The sequence below is a fragment of the Ochlerotatus camptorhynchus genome, unplaced genomic scaffold (genome assembly GCF_037179485.1).
Source record: "Ochlerotatus camptorhynchus isolate MF236.1 unplaced genomic scaffold, CSIRO-AGI_Acam_v1.1 ptg000141l, whole genome shotgun sequence".
NCBI lineage: Eukaryota > Metazoa > Arthropoda > Insecta > Diptera > Culicidae > Ochlerotatus > Ochlerotatus camptorhynchus.
Genome location: NW_027040631.1, coordinates 3012750 through 3028889, shown reverse-complemented (window position 1 = coordinate 3028889; position 16140 = coordinate 3012750). Strand labels below are relative to the sequence as shown.

The 16140-nt window shown below is 39.6% G+C and overlaps 1 protein-coding gene across 3 annotated transcripts in view; it reads right to left on the bottom strand.

The window, feature by feature from the left end:
- Positions 1-14510: 14510 nt before the first annotated feature.
- Positions 14511-16140, bottom strand: part of onecut — a 38189-nt gene continuing 36559 nt past the window's right edge. For 2 of the 3 annotated variants that reach the window (XM_065221354.1, XM_065221355.1), the window contains exon 5: positions 14512-15355. In XM_065221354.1, the coding sequence (XP_065077426.1) occupies positions 14996-15355 (360 nt within the window). In that variant the 3' untranslated portion in view covers positions 14512-14995. Of the gene's footprint in view, positions 15356-16140 lie in introns of all 3 variants that reach the window. The other variant, XM_065221356.1, reaches the window with a different exon arrangement.

Sequence of the window (16140 nt, the reverse complement as noted above, 5' to 3'; positions counted from 1 at the left end):
TACAATTTATGAATTAATAACAGTTAATTCTTTTCACGTGATTTTTTTTTAATGCTCACAACGCCAAATGACGAATCGTAAAAACTTGGCCTGCTCTTGCATGAAACTTTGCATAATTCACGCGTCACTTTTCAAATAGACCAATCTACATTGATCGATTCTCTTCATCGACTCTCTCGGCCCAAAAAACATGTTCAGCTGTTGCTATTGTCCAATATGCTTAGTAATAACAGACTTTGATGAAAAATTAGCACTAAATATGAATGCAGCCGAGCTATTACCGAAAGAGAGAGAGTCGAGGAAGAGATTCGATCAACTACAAAATACAAAAAAAAAGTGTAATTGACCTCTTCCGATTTGGACCAAATTTGGAGGAGATGTTTATTTTGGTCTACTTTCTTTTATCAATATCTTCGGAACAAATAAAGCTACAATTAATATAATACAATGTTTTTATGAGAAGATTAGACAATGTTCGCAATGCTGTTGTTTTATATGGACCGTTTTCATTTGAAACTAGAACAGAAATACATGCCTCGCTGAGTTGCAGTTTCATTATTCGAGCACTATTTTGCACCATATTAGCAACTACTCGACTATTCTGTTTTATATCTAAGAGGGTTCGAAACACGAATGGAACTCTGTTTCAAACTTCTATGGATGAATTTATAGATCTATCTTAGAAATGTTCAGAGAACTTCATAGTAGATAAGAAAGTTTAATAGAACTTTATGAATTTTACTGAAGTTTTGGGAACTTCTTAGAGGTTTGGGGATATGTATAATTCATAGAAGTTCGGAGAATTTCATAGAGAACAGGAACTATATGGAATTTGTTTTTTAAAAAAGTTTCAGAGAGTGGTACCCTCAAAAAATTCCACACGTTTGATCGAAGTGTTTAAACACTTGATTATTTAAATGCACAATCACATTTACTTTAAGTGTATTTCACCTTGGTTCAATGTGTTATACACGTTAATTTATAATGTTTCAAATTTTGAAATGTTGAAAATCTTTCACTATCTATTCAAGTGTATTGCACATTGAATCACACTACTGTTCAAAACAGATGGATTTAAAGTGTTTTGCATTTCAATGTGATGTGAATTGCTTGCTCAGAAAGGTAAACATCGAAAATAAGAGTTGTGGATAAAATCAACCCGCCTCATATATGAGAACAACCGTGGCACAGTGAGATCGAACGAAGACTCCGGCAGCAGCACACCCCAACAGTCCATGATCGAATCCCAAATCAGACCCATTAAGAAGATATGTGAAAGCTCTGGCCCCTGGCAGTTTTGTTTATACAGGTATTTGTCGATTCATTTTTAGAGTCGGTAAAGTAGAAGTCGATAAAGCAGAATATTGTAAAATATTGAACTATTATGTGTTAAGCTATTGATATCACCAAATGAGGCACATAGAATCCAAGTGTGTCACAATTCAAATCCATAGTGTTCAGGCATGATTCATAGCATAAGATTCACACATGAAATGTGTTTCACAATAAGCGCAAAATTAAGTGTGAGACACATGATGATGACGTGTGGAATTTTTTGAGTGTAGCAGCGTTCATGGTGACCGAAGATCCGTTGAATCGAAGAGCTGAAAGTGTGTCCACTCCATTTGCTGTACAGATGCCTGCTGCAAGTTTGGGGTGTGGCTGAAACTTGCATCGTTCGGTTATTCCAGCCTAGTCTTGCGTCGTTTGCACTTTCTTTCCACTTCTATGCTGTACAATCCATTCAAAACATTGATTTCTATGAAACTTCGCCCATAGCTAGAGTTCATGAATATATTTACAAAAGAAGATTTCAAAAAAATCAGGGCTGCCAATTTTTTCGAAAAATCTAAGTTAAAGTTTTCCGATATTCTCGTACACCACCAACTTAAAAAAATCATAACTTTTGAACCAAACATTGCACAGTAAAAGTTAATTAACAAATATTCAAAATAAAAATACAATTGGAATCAAATTTGGCATGAAGGTTTTCGCCTTTAAAGAAAATCCAAAAGAAAAGCTGTGGAAATTATCGTCTGTATCGCGGTTTTTTGTCCAAACAATGTTTTCATGTTTGGAAATTATAAGATTTTTTCGGTGAATTTTTCAAGATGGTATACCGTTTTTGAGATATGCCCGAAAAACTGATGACCGGTCTAGCGCTCTTAAAATTGTTCCGTCCGTGCACGTAGCAGCTTAAATACCTACCTACCCATCTATATTATAATAAAATCAAATTCAATTATATTAACACAAGGGGCCGGCCGCGTTGAAACGCCTAAGTCAAACGATCTGGTCGACATTATGAAACAGATCGTTCGGGTGATCGTCGCCACTATCTATACCTACTAACGCCGTTAAAACCCGTTTTTAGGTATAGAGACAACGGCACCGGTGGTGTAGTGGTAAGCGTGATTACCTCTCACTCCAGCAGGCCTGGGTTCAATCCCAGTCGGCGCCGCCGGGATGTTCTGAGGCATAACATCTCTGATCACGCCTTCGGAGGTCGAAGTGTGCCTTGGCAGCGATTAAACGTGTTTGTTTTCTATTGTCGGGATTTTTTGCGATAATCTTCTGTCAGCGTTTTGGCTGGTGGCGCTACGCCATCCGGAAGAATTTTCGTTTGAATTATTTCCAAATGTATAGTCCAGTTCAGTTTTTACGTATTTAGTAACCGTGTTGTGCCAGTGTTAGTGATTTAGACCGTGAAATCAGCATGGAAAGAAAAGATTCCCATTGGTTAAACCCTGTTAAGCCGTGCCGTTCTTTTCTGGATACTAATTTGGTGAGCTCGTTCCTTAATTTTTGTGGTAATTCTATCGTAAAAATTTTTTTAAATCATTAAATACACGTCAATCAAATTTTGCGCTACTGTTTTATAGAAAGTTTCTGTACATTATCAGCATCGATACTGTACCGGAGCGGGGCTTATTGTAAGCAAAATCTTCGGAAGCATGCGATCTTGAAATGGGCTAATGGGTATACGGTAAAGCTATCACCTTCGAACTCCAGAGTTCAAACTTTTTGCAGTCATAAAAAAATGGTTACAGGTAGATTTTATGGCCAATTGTTTTGTTCTTTAGTTTCAATAGTTGGTCTAGGCAATGATCCAATTTTATCAGAATATAGTTTTGTCATAGAAAAAGGTTGTGTTAGATCATGTTCGTAAAACAAATTCATGAAAGAAGGATACATATGTGGTAATATAGTAACAGGTTTCCTAATGACTACTGACTACTGATATTAGGCAGAATATAATTTTTCAACAAACACGTGTCGGTCGAATTAGGATTTATCCCAGGCTACTATTGTAGAAAAACGTAATTGATAGATATTGGGCGGAACGCGTCGGAATGTTTAGAAAAATAGGGCGCACGCTTGATCCGGTTTAAGATACATTTTTGACTGCTTTCGGGAACGTGATTTCATTTTAATAACTTGTTTACTTGTTTAACCATTGAACGTCGCGTGAAAGTGGAACTTAATGAAGGCATCAGTGCTTTTTCGTAACTTTTAGTTTTCGGATTAAAAAAAATCATCGGTTGCAGGACAGTGTTACCGATTTATATTGGATAATCCAAAGCTATGTTGATCATTATAACATTAAATTTTGAATAACAAATGATAAGACAATCTTATTCAAATGTCGTAATAATGCCTCTGACCAAGGAAAAATGATTTATATAGTTTTCATAAAAGTTGACGATACAAATACTAATGAGGAAAGGAATTCCGCATTTCCTTTTCCCAAGTCTTTTTCCTCTCCTTCCCTTCCCTTCTTCTCTTTTCAGAAAGCGAGTAATGGCGCTATAACCATAGAGGTAACTCTAAGACTAGAAGGTCCCGAAATAACGTGCTCAAATTTTTGGCTCAGCTCTGGTACTCTCTTCGGTCCCAAGCTAATCGATTCACCCCTCGAAACATAGGAAAAACGAATAACCCCTCATTTCATCTGTCAAACTTTCATAGCGAATCAAAACAAACATTGCGTAGTACTAGAATTTCGACTAGAATGGGATACGTTAATCGTTTGCTTGGGACCAATAGGCTAGTCAAGTAGTGAGCCAATTTAAAATCGTTAGTTTCGTATTGATTGTTGCTATAACCATATGCCATATAGGGCTAGGACAAGAGTTAGTACTCAGGTCCCAACCGCTAGAAGAAAATGGTAGCGAGCAAGGGCGCTATAACCTAGGCGAATACAGCATTCCCTCCGTATAGGTTACGTCCGCACACCGCTCTCTGTTGTCCTTCGACTGAGGTCGGCTGGATCGATTGAGGGATCGCAGTGGGTTGGCGGTGCCGTCCACGCTTGTACGGAGGGAGGACTGTACGCTCGAACACAAGGGGTAAATACCTGTGTTCCATCCCAGGAGATCGGACAACCAAGGAGTGTACATTAACTTTCTTAGCTCTGTCACTCCCAACGATTTATATAGCCTATTTTCAAATCCTGCATACGGAACGGTTGGTACGGTATGTCCCCGCTCTTTGATTACCTGTGGATTAAATGTGAACCACTGTCTATACTTATTAAGTAGACATGGTAAACATTCACTTCCACAAAAATTAACTAAACGCTACACAGTAGGCCTGGCCGCTTTATTGTGTGTTTCACATCCTTGATGTGCAGCAGGCATTAATAATGACAAGAAAAATGATAGATGTATCATTTTCCAGGATTCTTTCAAGTACTGGCTGTGTATGTGTAGACTAGACTAGACTAGACTAGATAACATCTCTGATCACGCCTTCCTTCGGATGGGAAGTAAAGCCGTTGGTCCCCGGTTCATGAGTTGATGGGTCGATATGTAGGGTCCAGGTGTGGGAGCTGTCTTCCTGGCACGTCGGTAGCATTGGTGCTCAGCACGGAAAACAAGATCGACGGAAACAACAAACCAAAGGAAAAAAAATAGGTATAGAGACACCTATGTGTTGAAGATATTATATCTGATTTGAATAAATAGAGTTTCTAAAGCTCGTTGAAGTATCAGTCAGTAACTGTTGGCTATAGGAATTCATCATCAAATTCATCAAATAATGTGTTAAAAATCGGACGCCAAATTTACGTAAGTTTTTAAATACACACTTTGAAAAAGTCGTGATTCCCTGAGACCGACACATGGAAGCGGCCCTTTTGACATAAGAATCAGTTGGCAGAAACGAGAAAATCAATTTAATCAAACGTACTCTTCATCGAGTTGCTTATTTTTTGGTTTGAGAACACGTAATTTGACATGAAATGTTTGTTTACGTTCCATGATTTACGTCCAATGTGGATTACGTCTCGTTTAAAAGTAGTTATTTCTAAGTGTGTACTCAAAAATTTCAATTAAGCACTTCCAAGAGCTTTAACACTAAAACAAATTTTACACTACTCATGGATAAGGTAGCGTCACAGAACAGAAGGGGAAGTGCAAATCGGTGAATCAAAAAGTGGTACGTGTTTCTGCTCAACCAGCGATGCGTTGTGGTAGCGCACTCACACTATCATAGCATGCTGCCTATCTTAACTGCAAGCAGAAGATGCCTTCTACCGCTAGGTGCGCTAGTGCTCTCCAATGAAAAGCCGAGCCACTTTCTGATCCGAAGTTCTCCTTCGGAGACAGTAGAAACAGGTCAGCACGTTTCGCCGATGTTCTCGCCAGCTGCAACAAGACACGCTCCTTCGTCGGTAGGATCCGGCCAACACGCTTCACCACTATTTTCACCAACTTCAACATTGGAAACTGCATCTTCCATGGAATCTGTTCAGACTTTGTTAAACTTGGAAAGAATAGGCCGCATTTTTGGGAATATCTACGGATACACAAATGTCACGACTGGATCCTTCAAGCAGTAATTACCAACCGGTGAACACTCGTGTTTATTTCAGTTACCGTGGGGACGTAATTTGTGATTAGTACCGGTCCCTTTCGAATTGTATCATTATTTATGTACGGTCCTTATATTTAAAATGACGTTTCACATTCATCTAGTGATGGCCGATTTTCATTCGAATAATCGATTAATCGATTAACGAATCGAAAAGAAAAACATTTGTAATCAGTTATATCATGCCGATATAAGCATTAACATCTCCAGAGGATCATCACCGATCGTTTCAAACATGTGCTGCACTCTCATTGGTGAAAAAATGGCAACACAACGAACAAAATATAATCGATTAGTTGTTAATCGAGTAATTAAAAAATGGGACATCTCTGATTTTGGTGTGATTGTTTTGATAAAAGAGAGCGAAAAATTTCATCTCTACAGAGGGGGCAGCAAATCCATAAAATTACCTTGCTTACGGGGAGTATTCATTGGGTGAAAGGGACCGTGAAAGAGGTCACTAAAATAGAAAGTTTTTCTTCTGACAGTTTCATCTTAGTATTCATCTTTGTAATTACCGTGGTGCCAGAGTTGGCGAAATGTAATCAAATATTGAGGGCACAATAAGGAAATGGTTTCCCGAATGGGTTCGAAACTGTTTTGTGGAATTTAAGATCCGCTTTTCAAATAGCGGATACAGTACATCAAAAAATTGAAATCCTCAAATTGTTGCCAAAAAGTTGGTCATTTACCAAAATACAATCACATTTTGAAAAAAACCACTCGTCACATGATAACTGAATCAAGGTTATAGCAAGTTAAGGCTCTTGATTGTAATACAATATAGATGGATAGGTAGGTATTTAAGCTGCTACGCGTACACGGACGGTGTGCGAGGAGAAAGAACAATTAGATTTTTTTTTAAGAAGAGCTCTAGACCGGTCATCAGGTTTCCGGGAATATCTCAAAAACGTTTAAGATACCATCTTGAAATGTTCATCGAAAAAAAGCTTATAAATTTCCAAACATAAAAACATTTTTTAAATAAAAATTTATGGTACAGACGATAATTTCCATAGCTTTTCTTTTGGATTTCCTTTAATGGTGAAAACCTTCATGCCAAATTTGTTTCCTATTGTATTTTTTTATGAATATCAGACAAAATTTCTAGAAATTTTTTTCTATAGACTTTGACTGTGCGATTGGCAACACTGATTTTTTTTAAATTTACTCTTGTTAATATATCTATGGACTCTTATGAGCAAAGTTTCATAGAAATCGAAGCTCAATTTGTCCGATAATTAAAAAAAAATCTCCAAATGACCAAAAACTATGACCAAACGGTTACAACTACAAGACTGGCGACGTGTGGCCATGGATCGAGTAGAGTGGAGACGATTTCTTCGGATAGCAGTGGACATCAAGGCTGTTCGATCGTGGAGATCTAACTACCGGCCACCGGAGGTATTACTACCCGCTATTTCCAATAGCGGTACACCAAACCACGGGAAAGGGTAATTCGCCACTATAGCACACTTCACTATCGCACTATCTTTAATGACCGTTGTGGGGTTTGTTCGTCACGAATCACTCACTGTGATTATCACGCACGAAACATACGCACTCAATCGATTCCGTGATCGATTTATTGCCACCTTTGGCCACCACCGAGATCAGTTTCGGATTTTGAAAGATCACTCGAATTTACTGCACTGAGGGGCTTTGCCTTATTTGCTCGGAATAAAGAGAACGACTTGAGTTTGCTACCGGTTGCTTTGGCTTTATATTTTGTACTGATGGGATTGTGTAACTTTGTTTTCATTGAATGGGTTATGCGTGTACAATAGCTTGTGGGTCGATCGTACAGTGTAGTGTATTATTGTGGTGACGGTTGGTGATTTAAATCTGTTTTCTTTTATTTAAATTTGTGTTAGGCTTAACTACTTTAGTTTGTTTTGGTTTGAATTCAATGTGACTTAATGCTCAATATTTACAAATGTTGGGTGATATTTACAGATATTTACATGTGACCGTATACTTATCAAAGGCCTTAACCTGATTGGTAAGTGAGGGGAACGACTCTATCTACGATGCAGGAAAGATTGTGTTTTGCTATGACTAACTGCACGCACGCTGAGTAAAGCTTGCTTCATTTAGAATTGGAACAAACTTTTGCTCATATTGTGGTGCTCCTGGTGGACGGATTTGGAAGTTCTTGGCGCCCACGTGTCGGGAATTTTGTAAGATTTTGAAGACGATTAAGAGGAATCCCAATCTGTCGGACCGTGATTTGGCCAGAAATTTCGGTGCTGCCCATAGTACCGTGAGGAGAACTCGACTCCGGGAAGGAATCAAGTCGTATCGAGCTAGCAAACAGCCAAATCGGACCATAAAACAGAATAGTGTGGCCAAAATCCGTGCGCGGAAGCTATACGACCAGGTGCTGACCAAGTTCGACGGGTGTCTTCTGATGGACGATGAAGCCTATGTCAAGGCTGACTTCGGGCAAATCCCAGGTCAAAAATTTTACTTGGCAACGGCTCGGGGGGATGTTCCAGCCAAATTTAAATTTTTTTGCCGACAAATTTGCACGAAAATTTATGATTTGGCTGGGCATTTGCAGCTGTGGCAAAAAAAAACGAAAGTTTTCGTTACAAATAAGACAATGACGTCGGAACTATACCAAAAAGAGTGTCTCCAAAAACGAATTTTGCCGTTCATTCGATCCCACGACCATCCCGTAATGTTTTGGCCAGATTTGGCAAGCTGTCATTACAGCAAAGTCGTTCAAGAATGGTATGCAGAGAAAGGGGTCCAGTTTGTTCCGAAAAACCTTAACCCACCCAACTGCCCCCAGTTCCGCCCTATTGAGAAATACTGGGCAATCATGAAGAGGAGACTCAAGGCAAAGGGAAAGGTTGTCAAAGACATCAATCAGATGAAGACCTGGTGGAATAAGATAGCTAAAACGATGGACGAAGAAGGTGTGCGCCGCCTAATGAGCCGTGTTACAGGAAAAAATCGAGAATTCCTTCGAAACCGTGACGAATAATTTTATCCGTATTTTTTCTTAAAAGTATGAAGAAAACGCTACATTTGTATAAAAAAGATCTTGAATTCAATAATAAATAACTGAAATACAGGCAATTGTTTTTGTTCCAATTCTATCTGAAGCAAGCTTTATATAGAAAGAAGATTGATGACGGTTCTGAAGATTTGCTGCAAAAAGATGATGCGCGAGGCAAATAGATGCGAGGAATGAAAGAAGATTTTTCGAAGATTGATTCGCTAGTGTGATATTTGTGAGATTTAGATGTGTCGCCCCCTCGTTGTTAAGGTAAGGCAAATTAGGGCAAAAAGGGGCAAGATTTTTTTATGGGAGCGGTTAGTATAGATTTGTATAGATATGTTAATTGGTATAATTCAATGGGAAACAGCTGGCATTTTTTAAAAAGCAGATTTTAATATGTTTTTCAAATTTTACATATTCTAATCACGTTTCATAAAAATGCTTGCTGATCTCCGTTGTGCTATACTTATTGAAATATCCAACTAGGTCTACATTATTAGCTCAAAATAAATTTTACCGCCCATTTCTGTCCTAATTTGAGTAAATGACATGTTTATACCTAGTGGTGAAATATTTTAGAAAATACTTTTATAAAAATGTATGAGATACTTCAAAAGTTATAAAATTTGGGTAAATTTTAGCAATTTGATAAAGTACTAGATAAAGTATTACCAACAATCAATACGAAACTAACGATTTTAAATTGGCTCACTACTTGACTAGCCTTTTGGTCCCAAGCAAACGATTAACGTATCCCATTCTAGTCGAAATTCTAGTACTACGCAATATTTGTTTTGATTCGCTATGAAAGTTTGACAGATAAAATGAGGGGTTATTGGTTTTTCTTATGTTTCGAGGGGTGAATCGATTAGCTTGGGACCGAAGAGAGTACCAGAGCTGAGCCAAAAAGTTGAGCGCGTTATTTCGGAACCTTCTAGTCTTAGAGTTACCTCTATGGTATTACCATAGAGGTAACTCTAAGACCACTGGGTCCCGAAGAAAATCATTATTATTTTTGGCTCACTCAGTACCAGAACAACGGTCCCAAGCAGTCCCAAGCTATTTCACTCACCCCTGCATGTTCTGCATGAATCCACACACCCCTGATGTTATCTGTCAAACTTTCATAGCGAACCAAAACAAACATAGTGTAGTAATAGAATTTCAACTAGAATAGGGTACGTTAATCGTTTGCTTGGGACCAATAGGCTACTAAAGTGGTGAGTCAATTTAAAATCGTTAGTTTCGTATTGATTGTTGGTATTACCATAGAGGTAGCTCTAAGACTAGTAGCAACAATCAATACGAAACTAACGATTTTAAATTGGCTCACCACTTTAGTAGCCTATTGGTCCCAAGCAAACGATTAACGTACCCTATTCTAGTTGAAATTCTATTACTACACTATGTTTGTTTTGATTCGCTATGAAAGTTTGACAGATAACATCAGGGGTGTGTGGATTCATGCAGAACATGCAGGGGTGAGTGAAATAGCTTGGGACTGCTTGGGACCATTGTTCTGGTACTGAGTGAGCCAAAAATAATAATGATTTTCTTCGGGACCCAGTGGTCTTAGAGTTACCTCTATGCTAGTAGGTCCAGAAGAAACGTGTTCAACTTTTTGGCTCAGCTCTGGTACTATCTTCGGTCCCAAGCTAATCGATGCACCCCTCGAAACATAAGAAAATCCAAAAACCCTCGCATGAACCCCTCATTATATCAGTCAGACTTTCATAGCGAATCAAAACAAACACAGTGTAGTACTAGAATTTCGATTAGAATGGGGCACGTTAATCGATTTGCTTGGGACCAATAGGCTAGTCAAGTAGAGAGCCAATTTAAAATCGTTAGTTTCCAACCGATGGTATTACTGGTAATGCTGGATCATACGGCAGCAAAACTTGCGGTGAGACAAGGGCTTGCTTCAGGTCTTGGTATGCTCTGTTAGCTTCAGGTGTCCATCCAAATGTGTCACTAGCCAGCATTTCACGCATACTTCGAGCCCTAAATCACAGATTTGGGATGAAAGCACTATAGTAGGTCGTCTTACCCAAGAAAAGCTGCAACTGCTCTGGGGTTTCCGGACGTGTTGCATCACGGATTGCTTCGATGTGCTTGTCTGACTTGAGCAGACCGTGACGATCAATTCTATGGCCCAGGCATTCGAGAGACGACGTAGCGAAAATACATTTCAAACGATTGAGTCGTAGTCCGTGTTGTTTCAACCTGCTCAAGGTCGCTGTGAGGGCTAGTAGAAGATCGTCGAAGTTGTCTGCGTAGACGATGATGTCGTCATAAAATCTGACGACGTTGTCCAAGCCTTGAAGAACGGTATTGATGCGTCGTTGCCAAATGGCCAGAATATTCGCAGCATCAAAAACAATGAGTCCATGCGTTGCAGTATTGAGTGTGAACACATGAAGGAAGACGTTGTCGATGGGTAGATGCGTGTAGGCGTCGGTCAGCTCCAGATGACAAAACAATGAGGCTCCCTTCATTTTGATGAATATTGTATCGACCTTCGGTATTGGGTGCTTGTCGACTATCATCCTAGGATTGACGGTAGGTTTATAGTTCCCAGTGATCCGAATGTTTCCAGTTTTCTTCACGACGATGTGAGTCGGTGATGCCCATTCTGAAAACTCCACCTTTTCGTAGAACCCTGCAGATATTTTCCTGACGATTTCAGCTGCATAGCGATCACGCAGAGCGAGAGGTACAACCCGAGCCTTGGCAACAATTGGAGCTATTCCTGACTTTAAATGCACTTTTGCTGGCGGTCCAATCAGTTTACCGGGAACTTCACTGAAGATTTCTTCGTAGTTGTCCAGTAATCCTGACAGTTGCGCTCGTTGATTTGGAGTAAGTTCGGTGAATGTAACCGCGTTGACAGATGAGTCTACAGCGAACATTTGGTTCAAATTTATCTGGTCAGCAAACTGAGAGATCCACTCGCGCCCAAAGACGGATACATGCACAGGAAGGCGACCAAGGCAGTTCCATTTGAAGGCGATCAATGCAGCTCCATTTGAAGGTGTTGGTCATCGATTACAACGTCGATCATTTTCTTCTTGGTATGGCATTTGTCGTCAACTTGACCCAGTGTCTATACCACATCGATTTCGGTAGCTGGGTTCTCTGACGACTCTACTTGATCAGTGGAAGAGTTTTTGAACTTCGGCCTTCCCGATCGACACACCTTGCCAATATGACATTTATTCCGCATATGTTGCCCACCACATCCGTTGCAGGAACGATCTCCGATGATCCCCGCTGGTACAACTGATGTTGAAGTGTTGATGCGTGACGACTGCTCTTTTTGGTCCTCGGTATTTCATATCCGAGCTTGTTCGTAGCCTCAGGTTCCGTCGATGAGGTTCCCGTGTTGACTTCCCTTGCTGTGTTACGGGTTGCTTCCAGCGTGTGTGCGATGTCGTACGCAGCCTTGAATGTTGCTGGATTCTTCGCGATGTCACACCTTGCAGCGCCTTGCTTCAAACGAAGAACGAACTGGGGAACAGATTCACAGATTGGTGCGATCAAAATGATCGGTGAGAATGACCCATAAATCATCGTTGCTAATCCCGGCAGGGTCACGGGGACTCACAAGGAACTACAATGCGCCCATCCCAAGCAAAATTGCAAGTTTTATTGAAGTTTTATAGCATACTACAAGCCTAAATCATGGTCTACATAACCCTCATAAAACCCAAATTGTTACTTGGGATGTGTACTCTAGCATAATTCGCGTACTGAGCTTCCGGAATGTGAATCAGCTGCAATGCCCACTTGAACCTCTTGAAGTAGTCACCGACGGATGCTTCTTCCGTGGAGCAGAACTTTGACATGGAGAACGGGGGTACCTTCGGCGACGGAGCAGCAGTTTCTCCTGCCTGATCCGGGTTCGCTTGTTGGACGACACTTACCATTGATGCTCTCAGAGCCTGCGCGATCTTTTGGGACAGTACCTCCATGAGCTCTGGAGTCACTTGAGCCATTTTTGTTGCCCGGAGTATGAATTTTTACGACGATTCTAACCTCACTTTCGGAACGCTAAAGGGTTTTCCAAACCATTCCACTTCTGACACCAAATATTACGTATCAGTGGGTGTTTCTGTGAGGAAAGTAATAAACCGGTTCTACCAACGCGAGAATTAACTTTAATTTGAACTTTAAATAGAAGTAAAGCTTTCAACATTAAGCCATTCGAAATCGAACATGCGGTTTTTATATGGGTCCTTCCAGCTCAAGTAGGTACAGAATTTAAAAAGTGGTGGTCGATGTCACCGATTTGAGCCAAACTTGGCCAAAACGCTTATTTTGGCATTCTGAACAAAAGCCCTTTTTTTATTTTGCTCTAAAGTACCTAGACCCTTATGGGCTACAAGCCTGGGCTTCCGAGATTTTTAAAAATTTCAACTTTCAGAAGAGATTATCCTCATCCAATTAAGCTTTTCGTGATCTTAGAACATCAATATGAAGGTTTTGTAATGTAGATTCTTATAGGTGTATTCTCATTTTGTTTTGTTATAGTAACTCCAGTAAACAGGCTGATTACCGGGAGGTATCCAAATTGCCAAAAAATGACCTATTCTCACCAAGGGCGGAATTCAACAAAAAATAAAAAAATATTGATTTCCAACCTGAAATGCTCAAAACTATCACTCACTCAGCTGGTTTGTCCAAATCATTTGCCCTTGGAAACACATCAAGTAGAAGAGTTTCCCACAGTGTGGTGAAAATTTGAGCCCAAAATATTAAGAAATAAATAATCCCGCCCATGGTGAAAATAGGTCAAATTTTGACAATTTTGATACCTGCCGGTAATCAAACTGTTTACTGTAGTTACTATAACAAAAACAAAATGTGGTTCCACTTATAAAAATCTACATTAAAAACATTCAAATTGACGTTCTGAGATCACGAATAGCTTATTTGGTTGAGGAGTAATCTCTTCTGAAAAAAAAATGTTTAAAAATCTTCCATAACCCATAAGGATCTAGGCACTTCAGAGCAAAATCAAAAAAGGCGTTTGCCAAGTTTGGCTCAAATCGGTGACATCGACCACGGGGGGTGTACCCACTTGAGCTGGAATGACCCATATTCTTCTATCGACTGAAAACCTTGCATACACTGATTGAAAACGTTACATGGAAAATGAAATGAACAAACATAATACTTCTGAGCTTCACAGTGGGTCTGAAATCTTTGATGTCTTCGACAACATTTTTCAGAGCTATAAAATGCACAACATTGACGAAGAAAGGACTTTCCGTTCAAAAGATATATTCGAAGGAGGAATACGAACTGATACTGCAAATCTGTACGATGCATACATATGGCGCTAGAGGTTTTGGCCACGCTACGGCCATCGTTGCCTCACTGTACATACTCTAAATCGTCGTCGAAAGTAATTTCAGAATTAATTCCTCCAAGTCGCAACCCAAGTAACAATTTTGGTTTTATGAGGGTTCTGTAACATCTAAATGAACAACAATAGAAGTTTATAAAACTAATAACATCTAACAACACTAATAACATTCAAACATCAATGAAACTCCACGCGCATTTTTTTTCTGTTTTTGAAATCATTTAATGATAGGTTTCAACTTTACAGTACATGTACAGTTTTTGTCTTAGTACTTACTTTGTTTTTTTTTTTTCGAAAGAACAGACTAGATTTTTTTTCCTTTTTTCAGTTAATAATTTAAATTAAATTAAATTTGGTTTAAAATGCAAAGAAAACCTACTAATCCTTACTCAGTTACTTTTTTTTACTTCATTATTTACTTTGTTTCTCACAAGCTTTCGTGAATAGCCACACACCTACGATTTTTTGTTACTTTTTTTTTGTTTAGTACTCTGATTAATCCTACTAAATGTGTTTTTTTTTTGTTTTCCTCATATTGTTGTGTTTTTTTTTTTCTTCTTTTATTTAGCTAGCGTTTGCATTTCCTTATTTGTTTTCGCGTGTGAATTCATTTAAATTCTGCTTCCATTCCGTCCTCAGACCGGCGTTCATCGTTTTTATTTTTTCTACTGGCTTGCTGCTTTGTGTGTGTGTGTGAGTCGCGACTGCGTTCAATAATCCTTTGGAATTAAATTAATTTATTAGTTGAGAACGTGCTGCTGATAGTTATGTTCCATTGGACCGCCGTCGGACGCAAACGAACTATCGTAACCGCCGAGTGCGTCGTCCGACGAGTCGTCTTTCAGGTGCTCCAGGATAAGGTTATCGTTGCTACTGCTGTTGCTACCACCGCCGCCGAGCATGCCGAGGCCACTGCCCAGGCCGCTGCTTCCACCGCCGCCGCCACCACCACCGTTGCGAGCCGCCTTCATCGCGTCGTCCTTCCACTTGTCCATCGAACGGCGCCGGGCGTTCATGAAAAAGTTGCCGACCGTTGTCGGTTCCAGCCCGAGCTGCCGGGCAATCGTCACTTGCATCTCCTTCGAAGGTCTCTTAGTTTCCTGGAAGAGGAAAGGAACACATTGTATGGGATTGTGCAGCTACATTTCTGCTACTAGCGATCAAGGGTAACCGGCCACAGCTTGCTAATGGCGCTGCTGTATATTGAGGGTCGTTTGTAAAAATTTCTCATGACATGCTGCTTGCTGACCTGTCAGTTATATAAAGCCAGTTGAGGTTAGTTCATGCTTTCCCCAGTGTGAGAATCTTTGAAAATCAACCAGCAGTGCCCGTATTTATTGGGCGAATCTGAGAATTATCCATAGGTCAAAATAGTGATCAAGGTGGTATTATTTTCCCAACAGGAAAAAAAATAATTCCTGCGAAATGAATCAAAGAATGTCAATATTATTTATCTATGTTAAATGTATGCATTACTCTAGGTAACTGGATGGCATAAGTGTTGTCCTAAAAAATCATCTAAATGGTAAAACTGCCGCAAATATCTTTTTAAGAATAAATGTTTCTATTAACACTTGGCTGAACGTGTTGAGATGTTTCCAATAACTAGTCAACTAGGGGAAATGGCTCTAATGTTGGCCTATGGATCTAAGATTGGGCCCATCGCTAAAATTCTGCTATTTATCAATTTTATCTAGATGAACGGTTGCTTGGGATGGTACTTATGGATATTTTTGGTCGCTATTGAAAATTTAGTCGATTGCTGAATTTATATATGGACCCAAATTAGGTGCATTTAGGCCGACATTACATCCATTTCCCCTACGTAATGCTTATTTTGCTCCACCACTCAATGTGAACCTATGGATACAACAAAATGTTATTG